Source organism: Syngnathus scovelli, chromosome 15 (assembly GCF_024217435.2).
Source record: "Syngnathus scovelli strain Florida chromosome 15, RoL_Ssco_1.2, whole genome shotgun sequence".
Lineage (NCBI taxonomy): Eukaryota > Metazoa > Chordata > Actinopteri > Syngnathiformes > Syngnathidae > Syngnathus > Syngnathus scovelli.
Genome location: NC_090861.1, coordinates 6,962,870 through 6,981,742, shown reverse-complemented (window position 1 = coordinate 6,981,742; position 18,873 = coordinate 6,962,870). Strand labels below are relative to the sequence as shown.

General features: G+C 44.0%; 1 protein-coding gene across 5 annotated transcripts in view; it reads right to left on the bottom strand.

Annotated features, from left to right (window-relative positions):
* The window catches only part of LOC125981806 (ryanodine receptor 1), a 35,479-nt gene that overhangs the window by 9,927 nt on the left and 6,679 nt on the right, over positions 1–18,873 (bottom strand). For 2 of the 5 annotated variants that reach the window (XM_049741798.2, XM_049741800.2), the window contains exons 15-80: positions 18,700–18,835; positions 18,519–18,614; positions 18,221–18,339; positions 17,974–18,107; positions 17,651–17,892; positions 17,386–17,578; positions 17,095–17,311; positions 16,887–16,991; positions 16,689–16,792; positions 16,535–16,618; positions 16,289–16,448; positions 16,044–16,191; positions 15,753–15,958; positions 15,511–15,685; positions 15,193–15,401; positions 14,762–15,120; positions 14,545–14,674; positions 14,303–14,463; positions 14,076–14,238; positions 13,919–14,005; positions 13,625–13,851; positions 12,529–13,546; positions 12,251–12,451; positions 12,063–12,174; positions 11,850–11,993; positions 11,462–11,735; positions 11,286–11,400; positions 11,082–11,214; positions 10,917–11,011; positions 10,714–10,849; positions 10,459–10,645; positions 10,268–10,379; positions 10,070–10,190; positions 9,838–10,007; positions 9,542–9,762; positions 9,370–9,460; positions 9,101–9,241; positions 8,872–9,035; positions 8,690–8,768; positions 8,529–8,618; positions 8,323–8,463; positions 8,176–8,253; positions 8,029–8,104; positions 7,810–7,933; positions 7,531–7,646; positions 7,404–7,471; positions 7,211–7,332; positions 7,042–7,091; positions 6,908–6,968; positions 6,704–6,830; positions 6,507–6,618; positions 6,331–6,412; positions 6,127–6,257; positions 5,720–6,040; positions 5,374–5,614; positions 5,186–5,273; positions 5,014–5,106; positions 4,806–4,820; positions 2,514–2,684; positions 2,383–2,442; positions 2,176–2,310; positions 1,986–2,098; positions 1,818–1,914; positions 1,637–1,746; positions 1,506–1,557; positions 1,341–1,433 (exon numbers count right to left, since the gene is read on the bottom strand). In XM_049741798.2, coding sequence (XP_049597755.1) covers positions 1,341–1,433; positions 1,506–1,557; positions 1,637–1,746; positions 1,818–1,914; positions 1,986–2,098; positions 2,176–2,310; positions 2,383–2,442; positions 2,514–2,684; positions 4,806–4,820; positions 5,014–5,106; positions 5,186–5,273; positions 5,374–5,614; positions 5,720–6,040; positions 6,127–6,257; positions 6,331–6,412; positions 6,507–6,618; positions 6,704–6,830; positions 6,908–6,968; positions 7,042–7,091; positions 7,211–7,332; positions 7,404–7,471; positions 7,531–7,646; positions 7,810–7,933; positions 8,029–8,104; positions 8,176–8,253; positions 8,323–8,463; positions 8,529–8,618; positions 8,690–8,768; positions 8,872–9,035; positions 9,101–9,241; positions 9,370–9,460; positions 9,542–9,762; positions 9,838–10,007; positions 10,070–10,190; positions 10,268–10,379; positions 10,459–10,645; positions 10,714–10,849; positions 10,917–11,011; positions 11,082–11,214; positions 11,286–11,400; positions 11,462–11,735; positions 11,850–11,993; positions 12,063–12,174; positions 12,251–12,451; positions 12,529–13,546; positions 13,625–13,851; positions 13,919–14,005; positions 14,076–14,238; positions 14,303–14,463; positions 14,545–14,674; positions 14,762–15,120; positions 15,193–15,401; positions 15,511–15,685; positions 15,753–15,958; positions 16,044–16,191; positions 16,289–16,448; positions 16,535–16,618; positions 16,689–16,792; positions 16,887–16,991; positions 17,095–17,311; positions 17,386–17,578; positions 17,651–17,892; positions 17,974–18,107; positions 18,221–18,339; positions 18,519–18,614; positions 18,700–18,835 — 9,936 coding nt within the window. The remainder of the gene's footprint in view (positions 1–1,340; positions 1,434–1,505; positions 1,558–1,636; positions 1,747–1,817; positions 1,915–1,985; positions 2,099–2,175; positions 2,311–2,382; positions 2,443–2,513; positions 2,685–4,805; positions 4,821–5,013; positions 5,107–5,185; positions 5,274–5,373; positions 5,615–5,719; positions 6,041–6,126; positions 6,258–6,330; positions 6,413–6,506; positions 6,619–6,703; positions 6,831–6,907; positions 6,969–7,041; positions 7,092–7,210; positions 7,333–7,403; positions 7,472–7,530; positions 7,647–7,809; positions 7,934–8,028; positions 8,105–8,175; positions 8,254–8,322; positions 8,464–8,528; positions 8,619–8,689; positions 8,769–8,871; positions 9,036–9,100; positions 9,242–9,369; positions 9,461–9,541; positions 9,763–9,837; positions 10,008–10,069; positions 10,191–10,267; positions 10,380–10,458; positions 10,646–10,713; positions 10,850–10,916; positions 11,012–11,081; positions 11,215–11,285; positions 11,401–11,461; positions 11,736–11,849; positions 11,994–12,062; positions 12,175–12,250; positions 12,452–12,528; positions 13,547–13,624; positions 13,852–13,918; positions 14,006–14,075; positions 14,239–14,302; positions 14,464–14,544; positions 14,675–14,761; positions 15,121–15,192; positions 15,402–15,510; positions 15,686–15,752; positions 15,959–16,043; positions 16,192–16,288; positions 16,449–16,534; positions 16,619–16,688; positions 16,793–16,886; positions 16,992–17,094; positions 17,312–17,385; positions 17,579–17,650; positions 17,893–17,973; positions 18,108–18,220; positions 18,340–18,518; positions 18,615–18,699; positions 18,836–18,873) is intronic. The other 3 variants (XM_049741802.2, XM_049741803.2, XM_049741801.2) reach the window with 2 other exon arrangements.

Below are 18,873 nucleotides of genomic sequence, written 5' to 3'. Positions count from 1 at the left end.
ATTTCCATATAATCAATCAAGGAGTTTAAATTGATTCTATCCATTTAGATTCTTGCAACAACTCACATTCTTTCATTCAAGCCCCTATGCAATCTAAATTTAGGTGAAAAGAAATTAGAATGGCTGTTCAAGATATTGTTCTGATTCTTTCACACACAACCTCTCAGCTCACTTGATTAGTGGTGGAGTCACAACACTACTTGTTCACGTTTGCTGGCTGGAGCAAGCGTTAGACTACAGGCAGCAATGGCAGCCACAAAGCTTGCAGCTTTTTTTTATCCCAACAGCGTCGACAAGAGTTGCAATCCCTCTGTGTCGGAGATATTTCCTTGGCTTTTAGTGATGTGCCTTTGTTTGGAGTAATCAGGTAAGCTCGAATTATTTTTTCTGGGTGGGTGGGGGAATAGAATTTAAAAAAATGGTTTGGTCCACTTGCATTCTGAAGAATGTCATTGAAATATCAAAAATGGCCATTGAATGAATATCTCTGAATCAGAAGAGACATTCCTCTCTTCAGCCACATCACAAATCAAGGTGGAGCATCCTAAAGCTCCCCCGCATGGCACGGCAACCAACCCAACCTCCCGCCACCCGCGTATGCCTAATCGCGCTTTACCCGCTATGTGTCACGCTGTACTCGCTTTTCGCCTCCGTCCATCCGTCGCGTACCTGACGACGATCTCGCCCGTCTTGACTATGTGCGTGAATGTTTTAGCTCTTCAAATGCTTCTGCACTGTAGTCTGTCAGTAGGCTATGTAAGTGGGGAAGGGGGGGGAGACGCTGATCAGCAGCATTCGGTTAGCAAAGATGGAGGTTAGGAAGGTGGAGGTCATTACATGAAGTCATGGGGAAAAGACAAGAGCGACAGAGAGAAGAATGAGCCAGCAAAAAACTTTGCTTCCTAGTGCTGATTTGACATTGTGTCATTTAGATGAGATCATTTTCATAAGTATCGTTAGATTGGTGTTAAATTGACATTCAATTGGATTATATCTAATTAGACCCAAACCAGATTGAATAGCTCATAAAAAAATGTCTTGCTTTGCTGAGTTATTCTAAGAAAACTAAATTGAGGTGCAAACATCTGGCTTGGTGGATTTGTCATTATTTCCTACAAAAGCAGATCAAAATGAATGAAGTACAACAAACAAACGAGGGAGAGAGAGAGAGAGAGAGAGAGAGAGAGAGAGAGAGAGAGAGAGAGAGAGAGAGAGAGAGAGAGAGAGAGAGAGCAGAGGGTGGTGGTGGTGAAATGACGTCGTGAAGATGAGAGCACTCGATGCGTCGAGAGCTACCGCTCGGTTGTGTTCCTGGTCCCCAGCCCCTCGCCGCCCATTACCAGTTCTGACTGTCGCACCTCAAAGGACATCTCATCCTCAAACTCTTCCATCATTTCCTCTCCTCCTTCTTCTTCCTCACCAATATGGCAACTCTACAAAAAGAGGGAGGAAAAAAAAGTCAATTGGATTCGACGCTATTTAAATCACCTTCTCTAAGGACTCACTTTTGCCATAATATCTGCATATGCCATATAAAGATGATCTGTGTCTAATTTACTGAAAGAAGAGAAGACACCAGAAGAAAATAAGTGTTGGCATGTTTTGCTATGTTTGAACCACATTTCACTGCTGAAACCTCTTTTCGGTGAGAGCCGTGCGACTGAAATGCAGAATAAGTTGGTGGAGGGGATCCGGCTTGGTTTCTTTCTCCTCTTCTTCATCTCCTTCTTCTTGCTCCATTGCTTTCTGAAACGCAGAGATGACAGCTGAGTAAACGGACAAAAAAAAACATCCTGTCAAAATGAGCTGGCACTCACAGACAAGTCATCTATCATTCTGTCTTCAAATGCGTAACCTTCGGTGTGAAGCCAGTTGCGCTTGTAACCCTCAAGGAACATGTTGGAAGCTCTGTGCCTGCGATGACAAAACACGTGAGGTGTGGCGATTGAATCACAGATTGCACAGAGGTAGCAAAACTTGAAGACCTTGGGATGTTGTATAACGGCGTCATCCTGAAGCAAGCTACAACAGCCCGGCGTCTCTGCTTGGACAACAATTTATGCCACACCATCTTCTTGGATTTAAACGGGTGCTCCGTCTATAGAAGAAACAAACGTGGACATGAAGCAAATCAGATGTTCTCATGGAAATAAGCGCCAGGAAAAAATTGCTCACCACTTCGAGGTGGTAGAGGACGGCGGAGACCTCCTGTACCCTCTTGACCACTTTCTCTGCCGCATCAGCATCCTCTGCTTTTCCCGCCATTTCCTTATAAAGCGCCATCTGCCAGCGCATGGATGGATTGTCCACCTACACGCAGCGACATCACTATTTAGAAAACCTCCTTGAGTGTTGAACATTAAAACATGCGTGGGATGAGACCTTCCCCTGCAGATGGAGATTATTCTGCAGGAACTCTCGAACTTCTTCATCAGTATCTCTCTGTGCAATAAAAAACATAACACTTTGTTTTTATTCAAAGCTGGTTGTGTGATCATATCTTATTGTAGTACCAAAGAATATCGAATCTTGGCCAAGCTGATGAGCTCCTGGTCGGCAGGAGAGCACATGTTGAGACCGATGGGGAGCATCTTCTTTAAAGCGGCCACAATGAGCGAAGTCTGCACCGAGTAGCGGTCCCCACGTTTTTTCTTCTTGGTACGCTCGGCATCCGAGCCTCCGCCCTGACACAAAGCACAAGCAAGTATTCACAGCATCTCATAACGTGCCGCAACCAAAACTCTAGAGTTGACCAAAGACCGAGCGATAATCACGCTCCTGCTGAATAGCGTTCAAAGATCAGCATCTTCTTTATTTTGAACCCTGGAAATAGCTATGAAGGTGTAAATGTGTAGAAAAAAAATTCTCTGAGCTGGTAAGTAGAGGGTGTGGTGGAAGTGTGCATGGAGGGCAACGTGAGGGTTTCGCTGGTGTGCGCATTAAAGGAGTTTTATACAAATGAATTGAGAAAGCGTGCAGTGAAAACCATTCTTCAAATCTTGAGCAAGATGATTCATATGGAAGAAGTGAAGCTATTAAACGTTAGCCGCTTCAGATCAAAACACAATGAAATTAATGAATTAGTTGCAGACTGTTAATAGGACAGAGCTGGTCCCCGTGCTTGCCTCCTGCACTCCTTTCCTGTTGTCATGTTCAGACCTTTGGATGAATGCTCTTCATTCATGGGAGGGGAGAAAATATGATTTTATTGGGTTATGTATTGGACGTTAACTAGCATGAACAGCAATTTTACTGATTTATTTTAGTCATGCTGGAGCTAAATAACAATGAGTAAATAAATATTTGCTAATGTGTAAAGAAACATTTTGGAATTTGAATTCTAAAGCCTTAATGGTGCCCAATTATAATTGAGTTTAAAACTACGGTACATCTACCATCATCTTTGTTTCAAACTATATTAAGAAATTGTTTTATGAGAAGACTTTCTCATACTTTGCGTTACTTTTGTACCTAATGAAGGAACAGTGCACTTTTGGAAACAATACAATTCTTGACAGTGTCAATCAAACCAAAACTAGACTATTCTTGTAAAGGCAGAATTTTTGACAGGGCTTGACATATTTATATGAATGATTAAGTTGTCATACGTTATGGGAACAGGCTGCAAAGCGTTCCGGGTAAAAAATTTAGACATTAAGTGTGAATTAATGTATTGGTTAAAATCATGGCCATTTGGAGCACATTCTAACATGGCAACCCCAAAGCTTTAGCTACTGATAGGTCATGTTAAGCCTCAGATGAGTTAGTGGGTTTTACATACTTGAGTATTTTGAAGGAAAATAAACCATGAGGCTTCATGGCTTTTCCAGGTAGGAGAGAAGAAACAGCACAGAGAAGTAAGAAGGGCCGTCAAGGACAGAATTTAAGATTAGTTCACACACACAATTGAAATGCTGTTCAGTTACAAACCCAATTCATTTTTTTGTATGTCCTTGACAACCCCTCCAAGACAAGTCTACTATCATCTTCTAGTGGTAGAAAGCAGCAGTACACAAGCTACAGGTCAACCTGCCAGCTAGGAAAGGAAACGAGACATTCTACAAGATTCCAAGTGGACTATGATTAACAGAGAGCAAACTGACAGCATGATGGCACTGTGCTCTCACTGCCAGCGTGGGCTTAGTGCAAAGTTCAGTGCCATGAGCCCAAGTCTACAGCTGAGTACTTTCATCAAGCGCCCCCGGACTCCCCCCCCTCGCACACTGGCAGGACTGGGCAAGGCTCTGCCCTGATGTCCGGTGTGATCCTTCGTGTCTTACGAGCTGAGAAAACGGAATGGATAGTGTGTTTTGTTTACCTTGGCAAGATGGAGATGGTTTTAAATGCAACCAAACCTGAGCTAGCCTTGCGAAGGATGTTCCGCTGCATGTGTACTATTAAAATCAAATCTGTATTTATAGCAATGACAAAATCTCAGCTGACAAAGTAGACACAGCTGCCTGTGCTGAAAAAAGGGGCCACGACATGTCAGGCCTTGTCCTATGAAATGTAGATGTTACTCTATATGTGCACATACATATATATATATATATACTTCTACACTATATTAACAAAAGTATTGGAACACATTATGGCGCCATTATGTTTGAAGAGAAACTTCAACTTAAACTGCTAAGTGTGTGTGTATCAATACTCTAATCCATATCAATGTGCATGAGAGTGTATTTGTTATAACACAGTGTGTGGATCCAATGTGCCAGTGTGCTGGGGAGGTTGATGAAAAGCGCCCCCAAAGTGAGGTGCCATGCGGTCAGCACAGCGGTCGTGCAGGAACAAGGTCTAACCTCTGAGTCCCCGCCCTGGAAAACCCAGCCGCAACCCAACAGATGAGGACAAAAGGGACAACCAAAGAGAGAATATTGTTAACATAACTGCTTTTGCTGCCAAATAGCTATTTGAAATCAAACCTTTAGAGGTAAAAAAATAAATAAAAATTGCACAACTGGATCTGTCTCACTTGCACTGACAAAAAGTTGCTCTGCATCAACTCACCTTACTCATTTTGCTCTTGCTGTCAGCGGTGAGGAATGACATGTTATTGATCTCATTCATCACCACAAAGTTCTGCTCTTCCCGCTTGAAGTTCTGCAGCAGCATTAAAGAAATTTCAATAACACATTGATACAAACGGCTTTTGATATCAAAAAGTGTGTACTGCACCCACGTGAGATTTCGACCAGAATATGAAGACCTCTCCGACCATGCGGAAGAGTTCCTCGGCATCTGGGTCCGGGCAGGTAAGCCATCTTGCTCTGCGACAGAAGATAATACTTCAAGCCTCTCTTCAAGAGTGAGCCGAAAATCCCAAGAAGACTTGGTTCCGATCTGGATCGATACTTCCTAAGTGCGTACCTGTTGTTGTCCACATAGCGGATAAGGAGCGGGTACAGCGCATAAAGGTCTCGGCAGAGGACGGCAAACTCGTCCCGTATGGTGCCGTCTTCCTCGTCACCTTCTGATTTGCCCTCCATTCGCAGATGGTCTTCCTCGGCCACCACCTTGGACGTGCGTTTTTTTAGCTTCTCCATGGTTGGGATGAAATGGGATTTGAGCATCTCTGGTTTGGCCCGACTCACGATGGGCTGTGAAAACACTGGAAAGGGTGTCACCTCAAGAAATTAGTATACACTCATCGAATAATTAAATTCCACATGATTGTTTATATTGCCAATCAGTAGAATTTAAAAAAGTGACTCACCAGCCAACCTCTTCATCCAGGAGGCTTCATCAATCCCCAGATTGTTGACCACGATTTTCATGATGCTGCCCAGCAACTGATTGAGGTGTTCTGAGGTAACTGCGGTGCAGAGCTGGCCCTCCATCTCAGGGAAGTTCTCCAGCCCTCGTTCCCACCAACGAGGCAGGTAGTTGCACAGCATGGGTAAGGTGATTTCAATCACGTGAGGCATCTCCGTATACCGAGCGCCCGACTCCGCCAAGTCCCCGATCTCCTTCAGAAGAGAATCTAGCTCTGGGATATCTGGACAAAGCTCCTGGACTTCATTAGGGAGGCCCAAAACTTTTGAATTAATGGGAGAAGGATTCAAAGAAATATGTCAATTTGTTATTTTGGATGATGAAACATATCCAGTTGAGCAAACTCACTGGCTCTTTCTCTGGGGGTTTTTGTGGTGTACACAGAGAAAGCGTTGAACTCATTTAGATGCGGCTCCAAGTAGGCCACCGGCATAGCTGCTGCCAAGTGAGCCAAACATTCTCCAAGAGCTGGCCTCTGTCTGTAAATATAAACAACTAGCTTCTGTAAAGTCCTCCGAGGTCCAATCGTCCTTTGTGCAGTTCTGCCGTTACCTCTCAACGTGCGGATTTTTGACCGTCCCGAGGGAGTAGATGCTACACATGATGCGATAGCATGACATCTGCAGGTCATCCACTGTGTGCCAAAACAGATGGCAATGATGTAACAATAAAGGTGTAAGAAGAAAATAAAATGAAAAATAAAATGTGAAAGACAGAAAACAACTCACACATGACATCATCTCCAAAGAGATGCTGGGCGATGTGATCAAACAGGGAAGTGAGGACTGGAAGCAGGGCAATGGTTGTGTAGTTAATGTTCTGGGACACGCCTTTCACTTGCTAAAAAGAAAACACACCAGAGTAGACGGAAAAGCTAGAATCTGACATCCAATATTTTGTTTGGTTTGGTGCATGGGTTCATTACCTGATTGCCTTTTGATACTTTGCCCAGTTTAAGGTTTTCCACCATCTTCTCAATATCATCAGCAGCGCTCTCAAAAAATGACCGCAACCCCGCTTTCACAATCTCAGGGCCGGACTTCATGACAGTCCTAAATCAAACAAAAATTGTTAACAAGAAGAACAACAAATAATATCTACTGAGGGCATGTTTATAAATTCACTTAACCTTGCATCCAATGACCGGGCCAGAATGTGAAGACAGTTAACAATGGCCGATGCGTCCGTTCCTGCACACAAGTAGAAATAAATTGACTTTTGCATCACGATTTCAAGTTTTCTGGGGGCAAACTCTCAGCTTACCAAAAAGAGAAACTCTGTGTCTCACCAGAGCGGACATTTTACAGAAGATACTGAGGAGGAGGAGGAAAGCAAGGAAGGATACGAATGAAAGGGAAGAAGAAAAAGAAAGAACAATGCAAAAACAGGGAAAGCGTGGAAATTAATAGAAGGCGTGTAGGAGACACGTCACCTTGCAATCATCTCCTTCTCTTTGTTGGATGAATGGCCACCACTGCCCAGGACTTTAGCAGGTGTGGATAAAAAGTAGAGGCAGTGGTTTTTGAAATACTGGTTGATCAGAGGCATCAGGATCTGAAATAGTGACGCAAGGCTATTAAGACAAATCGAAAATATTGTCGACCCTAGATGACGATTGTTCACACCTTTGCAAAGAATTTAATTTCCTGTTCATGGGGGGACTTTTCCACTCGTCCACTGCTCACTACCGCCTCTGTAAAGCACATTGAATTATTAGGTTAGAGAATATTTTCTCAATGATTTTCAAGTTACCGAGGTGAGCAATAAACTCCTGGGCGATTTCCATCCACTTTAACAGTTTTTGCAGGAAGCCGTAAGCAAATCTTTTCTCAATGGATGAAATGTCAGATTCCATATCCTTCAGGCCCCTGAAGAGAAATAAATTGGCATCAGCAAAAAAAAAAAAAAAAGCTTTGTTTTCATTGTTCTGTGAAAAATATTGGATTCTAGTCATGGTTGCCTTGTTTGAATATGTTCTGCCTGGGCAAGACCAAATATTTTTAATAATACATAAATCAAATCTGCATGTACCTTGTGACAGCATATCCATTCAATTGTAGGAACTTAAGTAGCTCATAAGCTTTCTCTCGATCTCTCGCCTTCTCTTTTGCCGTCAGGGTGTCATATGGCACCAGAAGAGGATGTGTTCCACCGCCTGCCAAAAAAAAAAACAAAAAAAAAAAACAGAACTCAGTCCCTTAAAGAAAACCAAAAAAAATAAATAAAAAGCATCCTCTCACTGTGTCTTACCTTTAGATTGAAGCTCCATTTTTTTCTTCCTGCCCCAAGTGTTATGGTAATTTTCCGCCAACTGCTCAGCCATAGACTAAACAGATTTTTTTTTTTTTAATTAAAACTTCATGATTGCTTTAAAGTTAAGATGATTTTAGTCCATACCTGGAGGTCTCTTGAGAGAGCCATGTGAGTGATGTCGATGGGTTGTGGACTGTAACCATGACTTGGGTCGTAGGTTGCCTTGAGAGGGCATAATTGTCACATATTCTAAAAAATAGGTGCGACAAGCAGCATTGTGCTACTACGTACCTGAGCCGTTTGTGAAATTTTCCGTGATGCTGCTTTCTTCTTCTCAGTCTCCTCCTCCTCTCTGGCTTTGTCTATGGTCCACTCCCAAGCGAGCATTGCTTTGACTGACTCTTTGATAGGCCAGCGGTAGATCTCCTTATCCTGCAAACCGGAGGGTCATCATTGTCAGAAACATGTCAAATACATTTCACATTTTACACACTTACTTTTTCTGAGAAGGTCTTGTATGGTCTAAGCATAGGGTGAGATTTCGCATTTTCATCCATGACCTCACCGTAAGACCAATTATTTTGGATCTAGAACACAGAGGCAAATTGTGAGTCAATAGACTGCTCGTTATTAGAAAGAGGGAAAAAAAACAACTTACTTTTTCAAAGGCCCATTTGTCATGGGTATATTCAGCATATCTGTTGATAAAGGCGTCCAATCTTTCGGGGATGATTGTGCTGTTTAAAATAGATGATAAATTGAGGTTTAGCTCAATTTTAAAGAGATTATTTAAAAGGCATAATGGAGGAAAATAGGAAAAATAAACAACAATCAGCTCACTTTGTAGTCTCCACTGGTTTTGGATCAAAGTTTCCCTCTGCATCCACTGAAGCCTTCTTTTCAGTCTTAGAAGAATAGCTAGCGTCTACGTAGTCCGGAGGAATGGCACCAGCGATGGCGCAGATGCATGGCATTGAGATTTTGAAAATCTCCGCATCAAATTTCTGTTCATGACGACAAGTCATTAGTGTTCTTAAGCACGTTTGGTTTATATTTATCAAAGTGGTACCTTGTGTGCGAGGGACTCAAATATGCCCCAAAAAAGCTTGCGGGTCAGGTGCAGCTCTTCCTCTGATGCAACTCCAAAGTTGGCCCAGCCATTAGGGAGGCAGTAATACTTCCAGCAACGCTCATAGTGGTTGGTCAACAACTGCACACGGAGACGAAAAAAAAATTCAGATTTCTGACTAATTCATTCTCAGCAATCACAAAAAATCAAAAGCATGTCAAGATGATGCGTTTAATTATTTTTCTAAAACCCTTAACATGTCCACTTACTTTGAGTGGCATTTTGGCATACTCATTTAAAATGGGAACATCAAAAACCAGCCGTCGTAGCAGATGCTGAAGCATGGATGGCCGAAGATGCCTGCAGTCAAGGACCAAACAAAAATATCAACGATCAAACTAAAAAAAAAAAAAAAAAAAATTGTTAGGAGGGTCTTCATACTTGCACAAAGCCATAAGGCATTCCTCGATAATATCTCGTTGGGCCTTTGTGAAGGCTCGTCCGCGAGACAGCCGGTAGATTGTGTGCAACATGGAATCAATCATAATGGCTCGGTGATCGCTGCCAGCAAATAGCGGGGCGCATTTGGTGATGAGTGGCAGCACAGCAGAGCACAGGTAGCGATTCAAAGCTAATGCCATCTCAGTAGTACTGAAGGCAGCCTAGAGGAAACAAAAGCCAACATTAAATGACATGCTTATCAAAAGGCCAAGCAGCACCGTGTCCTTAAACATCACCGTGTCGAGAGAAGCGGCGGCCCTCATGTCAGGCAAGAAGCCCACCTCCAACACGTGGAGCAAGAAATCCTGATTATCAATACCGTACACTCTGTCCAGGAACAGAACCATGGGAGCTTTATGATCTGGCACAAAACTGGCTGACATCTTTGGTTCAACGATGCTGTTGTCTAAACAAGAGAAATGACGCATTACAAGGACATAGCTGGCAAAACAAAAAATAATTGGTTACCTTTGCCAAAAGAAGGAATCTGAACCGGAAGGCTGATAACTCCAACCAAATCCTCAAGCGGGACCAGAGACCTAAGTATGGCTCGGATCCTCAGAGCCTCACCCTTTCCAGCCTGGATCAGCTGCAGCAGACAAAAATTGGCTTCTTCACAAAAAGTTTCCCTTACAACTTGTTTGATAAGTCAAGTAAAGAGCTTACATGCATTTCAGGGGCACACCGACCCAACAAGTCAATAAGTGCCGAGTAGAATGACATGACAGCGTTTCCCAGGTGCACCTTATTCTCTTCATGCTGCTCCTCGCCACCAAACCTACAACGGTTTACATTGGAGGTCACGTGCACATTTTATTTTCTTCGTTCAGTACCACCAGTGGTGCTTAGTATCTTACATGGGAAAGCGTCTGTCTTTCTTAACACTGGGTCCATCCCTTGCAGGATCCTCTGATATTTTGATGGCCTCTTCAATGGCAGACAGGAGTCCATTCCCACCCTCCCCTCTGAGGGCTGGACCAAAGCATTCAGGCCTACGGATGAGCAGGCGCACCACGACGTTGGCATTCTCCTCCACACTCTCTCCTGGGGAAACCAAATAGTTGAAAACACCACGTAGTGTAAACGAACTAAGGCAAAAATACAAAACAGACCATTTACAAATACGGCAAAACGAAGAAAATCAAGGTATTTCTCTCCACCACATGGATTCCAGCCAATGTCAGGGTATCCCTTGGAGAGGAGTATTGGACAGCTCTGTAGCCCACATCCAGCCAGATACTTTACCACCTGGAAAGACATCACTCCACTCAAGTACTACTTCTTGTATCTTTTTTGAAAGTGTGTTGCCTTTCACCATCTCGAGGTCTTGTTCCTGCAGGGCCAATGCTAGCTCATTGTTGTCAATACAGGAGGCTGCCGCTACATCCAAAGGGGTGGAGCCACGCATTCCTACACAACAACGTATGAGACACGGCTTCATAACACATGACACACACAAATCACAAACAAATTCAATCACCGAGGCCGATGCCGCTGTTCTGCAGCAGATAGCTGAGATGATCAAACATAGAGCGCTGGTTCTGACGACTGATGCGACAGAAATAGCACAGAAAGCGACAGCAGTTTGTCACCACTCGAGGGAATCTGATCTCCTGCGGACATGGGAAACAATTTAGGTGCATATTCAAGCCTGTGATTGGTTGGAGTATATTTTAAAAAGTACCTTAGAGTCTCCACCGCCCAGTACATTAACCATGACTTCCATGACAGTTTCATGCATACCCAGAGCTCTCATCAAGTTTGGATGCTGATAGAAAACTTTGTTGCTCATAATATTCCTATGGAGGAAAATTCATATGTAAATCAAGAAATGAGCATGTGTGAGGGATAAAAACATACCCAATGCTTTGAATCATGAGTCTTTCCTCTTCTGGACCCATCTGGACAATAAGCAGCGAACGTATCTGCCCTAAGCATTCGAGCAGATCCATAGTGTCCTGAATGGAAACTGCATTGATGGTGTAGGCCTTGGGAAGGGCACGCACGAGCTCCCCCAATCCGTCATACTGTCTGTGGAGGAGGCTGAACATCATACGAACAAGCTCCGGGTTCTGGATAAAGGACTCTTGGGCCCAGTGGATCGTGGAATGCGAAATGAGTTCTTGCAGCGTGCCTAGGACGAAGTGAGCGATACAGTATATTGTTATTTTTAACAATCATAATATCGCTAATAATGGCTATTGTTGTCATTGTTATTTTTGTGTGGGAAACATCTGAGGAGGCTCACTTGGTTTTTTATCTTCCTCTGGCTCTGGCTCTTCTTCTACCTTCTTCTGACGTATCTTCTTTACCCTTTCCAATAAACGAAGCAGTCGTCCACGCACTGAATAATCCACGACTTCTTCTTGTTCCTCTTCCTCAATATGAACACCTGACGTAGAAATATACGCAATTTAGATGGTTGAGAGTCTGTGGGTGTGCTGGATAGCGCAGAACTAACCGCAATGTCCCAACAAAACATTGTGAAATGCTTGCAAAGCCTCGCGGACTTCATCTGGAACTGGGCAATCTTCATCTTCAGCACAATTCTTGAAGTTCATGAGCATGTTGACCTAGAAGGTGCATAGCGAAGACATACGCAATGATGTTGTTTATGTGAAGAGCCAAACTCCAGAATACTCCGAGTACCTGCTCTTGTGGTGGCGAGCGGAATTCACGGGTCTTGCGTGCTGTCTCGGCTGCACTCATGGTGAAGGCCAACATGAGTTCATTGTACCGCTGCCTCTGGTTGGACTGGATCTGGCTCACGAGCTTGTCTGAAAATGCAATGATGGCTTCTACCCTGTGTCGAAGTTCGCAATCGCAGAAATATTGCAGGAGAGTGCACATCTGAAGAAGGGAGAAGTTGGTAGTAATTTTTAAATGAAGTTGGTGTATCGCAATCATTTAGAGGAAATGAAAGCTACCTGTAATTTGACAGATTCTGGTAGCTTCATCTGGAACAGCCCTTGATCTAAATGCTCCGCTTTAGCCTCACCCCCGGCTTCACAAGACTTGATCTCTTTCTCTGTTTCTTCTGCTCCTTTCTCTCCATTTACTGGCTCAGTCTCATCAGCTATTTCTTCATGTGGCATGATGGATTCTACCAGCTCCAGTTCTTCTTCCTCCTCTTCTTCTCCAAGGCCATCATCATCAAACTCCTCCTCCTCCTCCTCCTCCTCCTCTTCTTCTTCCATGACATCTTGCTGCTCCTCATCTTTCTCCACTTGAACTTTCTGTGCTTTAGGTTCCTTCTCTTCCTTCACTTTAACAAGTTCCTCAACAGGTTCCTCCGGCTTCTTGCCACTGAAGACCGTTGGCTCGATCATCTTCAGAATATGGGTGACGTCTTCATCGTCAAACACGCCCATGATGAGGAGGGTACTGATGAGCTTCAGGATTGGAACAAAGTGGAACTCAACACTGCCCCCTACAGGGTCTCTCATAGCTTGTCCTCCGTCTTGCACAGCCTCAATCAGCATGGTTAGTGCTTTGGTCTTAAGCACCTGCAAGGGAACTGCTGGACTCAGCGTGTAGATGTCTGGATCTGTTCCAACAAACCCAGTAGAGGAAAAATGGAGTTTGGGCCGCAGGCACGTGGTCAATCCAACGCCGGGTAAAGCGTGTGACTTGTCAGAGTACAAGGTGATACTGCGTGTTTCATCTGACATGGGAACTATGAATTCCTTGTTGGTTCCCAGCCGGTTCCTCTTTGCAGACTCGAGGTGCATGCTAATGAGAAGGTCATAGAAGCCGCTTCTCATTGGTCCAGGTAGGTAAGTGTTCTCTATGGCGTAGAAAAGTTGGGATTCATCCACATGGCTGCACAAAGCATGAGCCACGCGGTTGTTCCCAAGGGCACACACTGAGCCGTACAACTTCAGAGTGTGGTAGTGGAACTTGAGCAGGTCCATGCGTTCCGACAGCTCCAGGATGTCAATGCACCTAGAGAATAATTTAACAGAAACTAATTTTGCGCAGTTGTATTAAAATTTCCTCTACATGGAGCAAAATGACACTGACCTGTTTTCTTCTGGAATATGGAGGGCCATCATGGTGAGTGGCTCCTGACACTGAACAAGCCAGCCCAGTCTCTCACTAATGCGTCCTGTCTCTGGAGACAGGAAGTGGTTGGGCATGCGGCTCCAGATGACTGGGGTGAGCATTTGGACATCCAGTCTGGGAGGGCACTGGGGCACCGGGTTCTTGCGTTCACTCCGGAACATGGCGGCCGAGATGGGCATAATGTTCTGTTGAAAAAAATAATGCATTGGAGAGAAAAAAAAATGAGGGTAGTTTTATGACTTTAAAGCTTACCTTAAGTTTACCAAGCTCAATTTGAATCATATTCTGACTAGAAGGTGAGACAAAGACTGCTGGGAATAGTTTCGTGTTGGGTTCCACCTGAAACACATGACACTGTTAAAATAATGCCTTTCCACAGAAAAGCACAATTGACTGAATGTTCTTGAACCTGGTAGAAGGTGTTGATCTCTTTCCCATTAGCAGTAAAGGTCATGAGTCCCGTGTCCAAATCAATCAGGCAGCCAATCACAAAGTCTTCCTGGCTGACTCGGGTTTGCTGGGAGCTGCTGAACTCGCCTCCCCACACCATGTAGCAGTTACTTCGTTTGATACTACGGTGAGAACGTCGAAAGAAATGAAGACTGGCAAGCGAACGTTGTCATGCTTGTGACATACCTATCATGGATGTTGCCTTTATCGTCACCCACAGTGACGGTTACGTTCCTGACTTTGTTGAGATCAAAATGAGGATCATATTGGTGATAGTCAGGCGTGATCCAACCCACCCACACACAACTTGGTTCCTGGCCCGCAAACACTCGCACGGAATAGTAGTACTAATGAAGAGAGGAGTTTCAAGTCAATTATTGGCAGGATCTCTTGAAAACTGGCAATGGATTGTGGAAAGGATTTCATACTGTGGTGGTGTTGAGGATGATGTCCATGTCATCCCTGTCATCTGGCACTACGTCTTCTACTAAGCGGGGCATGGCGGGAACAACAGGTGGTGGGGTTATTAATGCAGCCTTCTTGGCCTTGAAAAGGAATCTGTCAGAAATAACAAGTGTGATTACAATAGAGGACAAGTTGGAACATCCCTCAAAAAAAAAAAAAAAGCCATAAGAGAACACAAACCCCTTTTTCTTGCTCTTCTCAGTTGAGGCGTCCTTTTCATTCTCGCCATTTTTTATGCCAGGTATCTCCTTAGGCACTGAGGGTTCTTTCTTCTCTTCCTCCTGCTCTTTACGGCTGGCTGACTTCTTGAGTATTTCAAAGTCAGAATCCGGGTCCACCTCTACCACCTCGTCTTCAGGGATTGTGAGGGTGCGAGTGAGGAGCGTGGTCCCTGCGGGGACTTTGAAAGTCTCGTGGAATTCCACAGGCATGCTGAGCCTTAAGAACAGCAAATCTGTGTTGGCATTCTGGGATCCAAATGTCTTGTGGGTCACCTTGAGACAAGGAGCAGTTTCTACGGTGCCATCACCACGAGACACCTAGAATACAGACAATGACAATAAATAACCATGCGAACATTTATGATAGGAAAACTAAGGCTGAGAAAAGACCTCAATGTGAGGATGATCAGTTGGGACAGGAATGTACTGAGGGAGGCTCTTGCTAAACCACATGGTGATGTCTCTTTTCATGTTGATAGCGAAAGGTTCGAATCCCTCCTGCAGTCCGCAGATGGTAAAGTAGCGGAGGCTGCTGACGTTCTGACCCAAGTTGATCCGGCCCACCTGGGACAAGCCAAGACTGCATACAGGTATGAAGCCTATGGATGTTCCACAGAAAATATGTCAATTAAATGGAAGGTAAGGTATAGTGAGGATTTACCGCGATAGTATGTTTGGTTTGTCGAAGTGATTTGTTATTCTGCTTACCTTCTCCGATATCAATATCCTTAAAGGCCATCTCTGAGCCCGAGTCGCTGATCAACATCTCTCCATTGAGTGTGAACATGATGTTCATCTCGGTGAGATCAATCATGCAACCCACCACGTCGCCAGATTGCCACTGTCGGCCAAATGACTCATTTCCCACGTGCCATCGTTGGGCCTGAAAATGAAAGCAGTTTATTTAGGTTTTCTCTCACTACCGCTTGGGAAGAATTCCTCGCTCCCACCTTGAAGCCATTGAAGACGTAAGCCAATTCATCTGCTCCAAGTTCAGTGTCGGCTCGAACGCTGGGTCGGGCCCAGCCCACCCTCATCTCTCCGACCGTCACAGCCTCAAATTCAAAGTACCACTTGCCCTGTGTAACCCCGTAAGACTTCTCTGCTCTGAACACTCTGATCTTATCTCCACGAGTGCTGCCTGCTCCAGGTCCACCTGCATGAACACAATTCAAGAACTTTTCAACAAAACCTAATCCTGGTGGAAATCATCTTCTTTCAGACTTATTACACGAACATACTGCACTCTTGGTCAGGTGGTTCAATGTTGTATCCATATCCGATTAGGGTTCGAACTGCAGCGCAAACCGTATCTCGGTTGGTCTTTTTGGTCTTTTCATCCAGTAAATTGTAAGGGACCAGACGGGGATTGCGTTTGTTCATGATATCCTGTTCAGGAAAACAATTGGATTCACAAAGTTGTTTTATGTTTACAATCTAAAAATATATGCAATATAAAAACCATTTTCTGGCTGCTGAAAAGTACCTGCACAATACTATAAGTCCAGCCTTGGCGAACGCGGTCTCTGGCCCACACGTTGTGTCCGTTTTCTGCCAGTCTCTCAACCAGAGTGTTCTGATTAGGAGTCAGCTTGACATGATTGAGGTCCAGAGGTGCGGGTTTATATCCATTGCTCTGCATGTAACTAAGGAAAAATGTTGTCATTTAAAGACAGTCATGAAAAGCTTATTTGGGAGAGCTAGAATCATTCACAAACAAAGACCAGCTCACGTCTTTGGAAGCTTGGTCCTTTTCAGATTTTCCTCTGCTTTCTCATCACCCATTCCTACATGACACCCCAATGCCAGCAAAGTCCTTTGAAAAGAATTGTACGGGAAGTTAGAGATTTTTTTATGATTATTACTCAACTAAATCCCTGACTTACTTTAGAGTCTCTCCAGACATTGCTAAATTGTAATTTTTCTCCGGTTCGGGAAGACCCTGGAAATCAACCAGGCATGGGTGGAGCTTCTTGTTGTCATCGCGAAACTTGATTGATCCATTGAAATGGTAGCAGAAGGGTCATTAGAAGAGGTGTTCCATAAATAAACATTTTCATATGACTTTAAGTACAGGAACTCACTGATCCATAGGTCCACCCTTGCTCAATGCGAGTTACAGCCCACAACTCGTGACTATTCTCTGCTAGCTTCTCACGAATACGTTCCAAATGGGGAGGAAGTACAATCTGGAAAGATTTGCAAAACACATGCAAGTGAAATTCTCATCAAGTTTTCATGTTCGCTTCAGGAGTGTGGCAGAAGATGAAGATGAATAAAAACAGCCTTTACCTGTATAGTGTCCACAGGACAAGGAGTGAAAGCTGTGTGGGACAGCGACTGTGTTGGACCCAACAGGTTACGCACACCATCAAAGTCGTGCTTGTACTCCTTAATGTGCTCAATCCGCAAACGATCCCTGGGCAGCACGGCCTCGTAACAAGGAGCATAGCCCGGTGGTGGGAGGAACTTAAAATCACCATGACGCCCTCCAAGAAGAAATCGGAACCTTGCAATTTAGGAGGAAAATTTTAGCCCTGTAAGAACAACAGTCAACTTGTCAGAATTGATAGTGTCCAGTACTTCACGCCTGCGGAGAAGCTGACAACAGGGAAGAAGAGGCCGTCCAGATTGAAGTTCTCAAACATGCCCTGGACAGGATGACCATTGATTCGGAAGGAAATACTGGGTACGGTCAGGTCCAAACAGCAGCTGATTACATCTTCTGCGGCTAGAATGTGCTGATTAGGTGTGGCAACATGACGCGGAACACGTCCTGACAACAAAAAAAGGCTTTAAAAGTGTGCAAACTCACACTGCTCAAGTGACAATACTATATTTACTCTACCTGACCAAAGATGAAGTCCATCAAAACCATATGAGTAGAGATCATCCCCAACACCGTTGGCCCCCCAGCCCTCCCCTCCACCAGGGTATGGACTAAACCCCTCGGTCAGTGCCCATCCCACACGAAGGTGATACGGCTGAGCTGTGAGGAAGGGTTCCACATGGTCCACCATCACCTCAAAGTACCACTTTTTATACTGTGTGGACCCTTCACATGTTCCAAGGAAAATGTTGGGTCTCATGCTGGAAGAAGGTCACAAAACAAGTAACAGATTTAATCTTCACATTCATTTTACTGACAACTGGGCTTATAAAATGACCTACCTGGTGACATAATTAATAATGTTGGTTTGAAGTAAAAGGTCACGACCGGGGAGCAGATTCTCTGTTATTAAGTTCTGGTTTGACCTCACGGCCACACCGTTGCACACACATAGAGAGCAGAGCACATCCAAGACCTTGATAACGGAAAGACAAGAAGAATGTTCTGGAGCCGCCTTGCATCTTGATACCACCTATACAGCAAATTTTTTTCCAACACGCTTAAAACATAACCTTACATGCTACAGACCTTGTGATTGCGTCCGTGCTTGTCCAGCAAAGAGATGATGGACTTGATGTGATTTTCCTGGATTATGTTCAACACCTCCGGGCTCTCAATTAGAACACAATACAACACCTCCAAGATTCCTATAATGAGAAAAGTTTTAACAATGACACTATAGGCAATGTTTAATACTAATACTAAAAATAAAATAAATAAATAACATTTTTTTAAAAAATAATAAAAAAATAGATAAATAAATGAACAAAAATGAAAAGAAAAACTAAAAACAAAAGAAAAATACATTGAAATGTGTTTCAAGTACCTGAAGACGCCTCCAAACGATCCAATTTACTGACCAGCCAGTCGAGGTTATCGCAAAACAGCGCACAGTTTGAACGATTTCCTCGGATGAGAGATGCTTTGGAAAGAAAAAACATTGCTAATGTACCATAAAGGTAAACAGAGGATGTACAAAGGCAGGACAACTCCCCAGAAGGTCATACCTAGCAACTCGTACAGTAAATTTACTATCTCCTTCCATGACTCTGCAGCTTCTTCTCCAGCATATTCTGAGAAGTGAGCAGCTGTGTTGTAGACATTCAACCTATCAACGCAGTCCAGAACGAGCGTGATCATCCCCTGTCAAGAATAACAAGGACTAAATTAGAAGAGGTCTT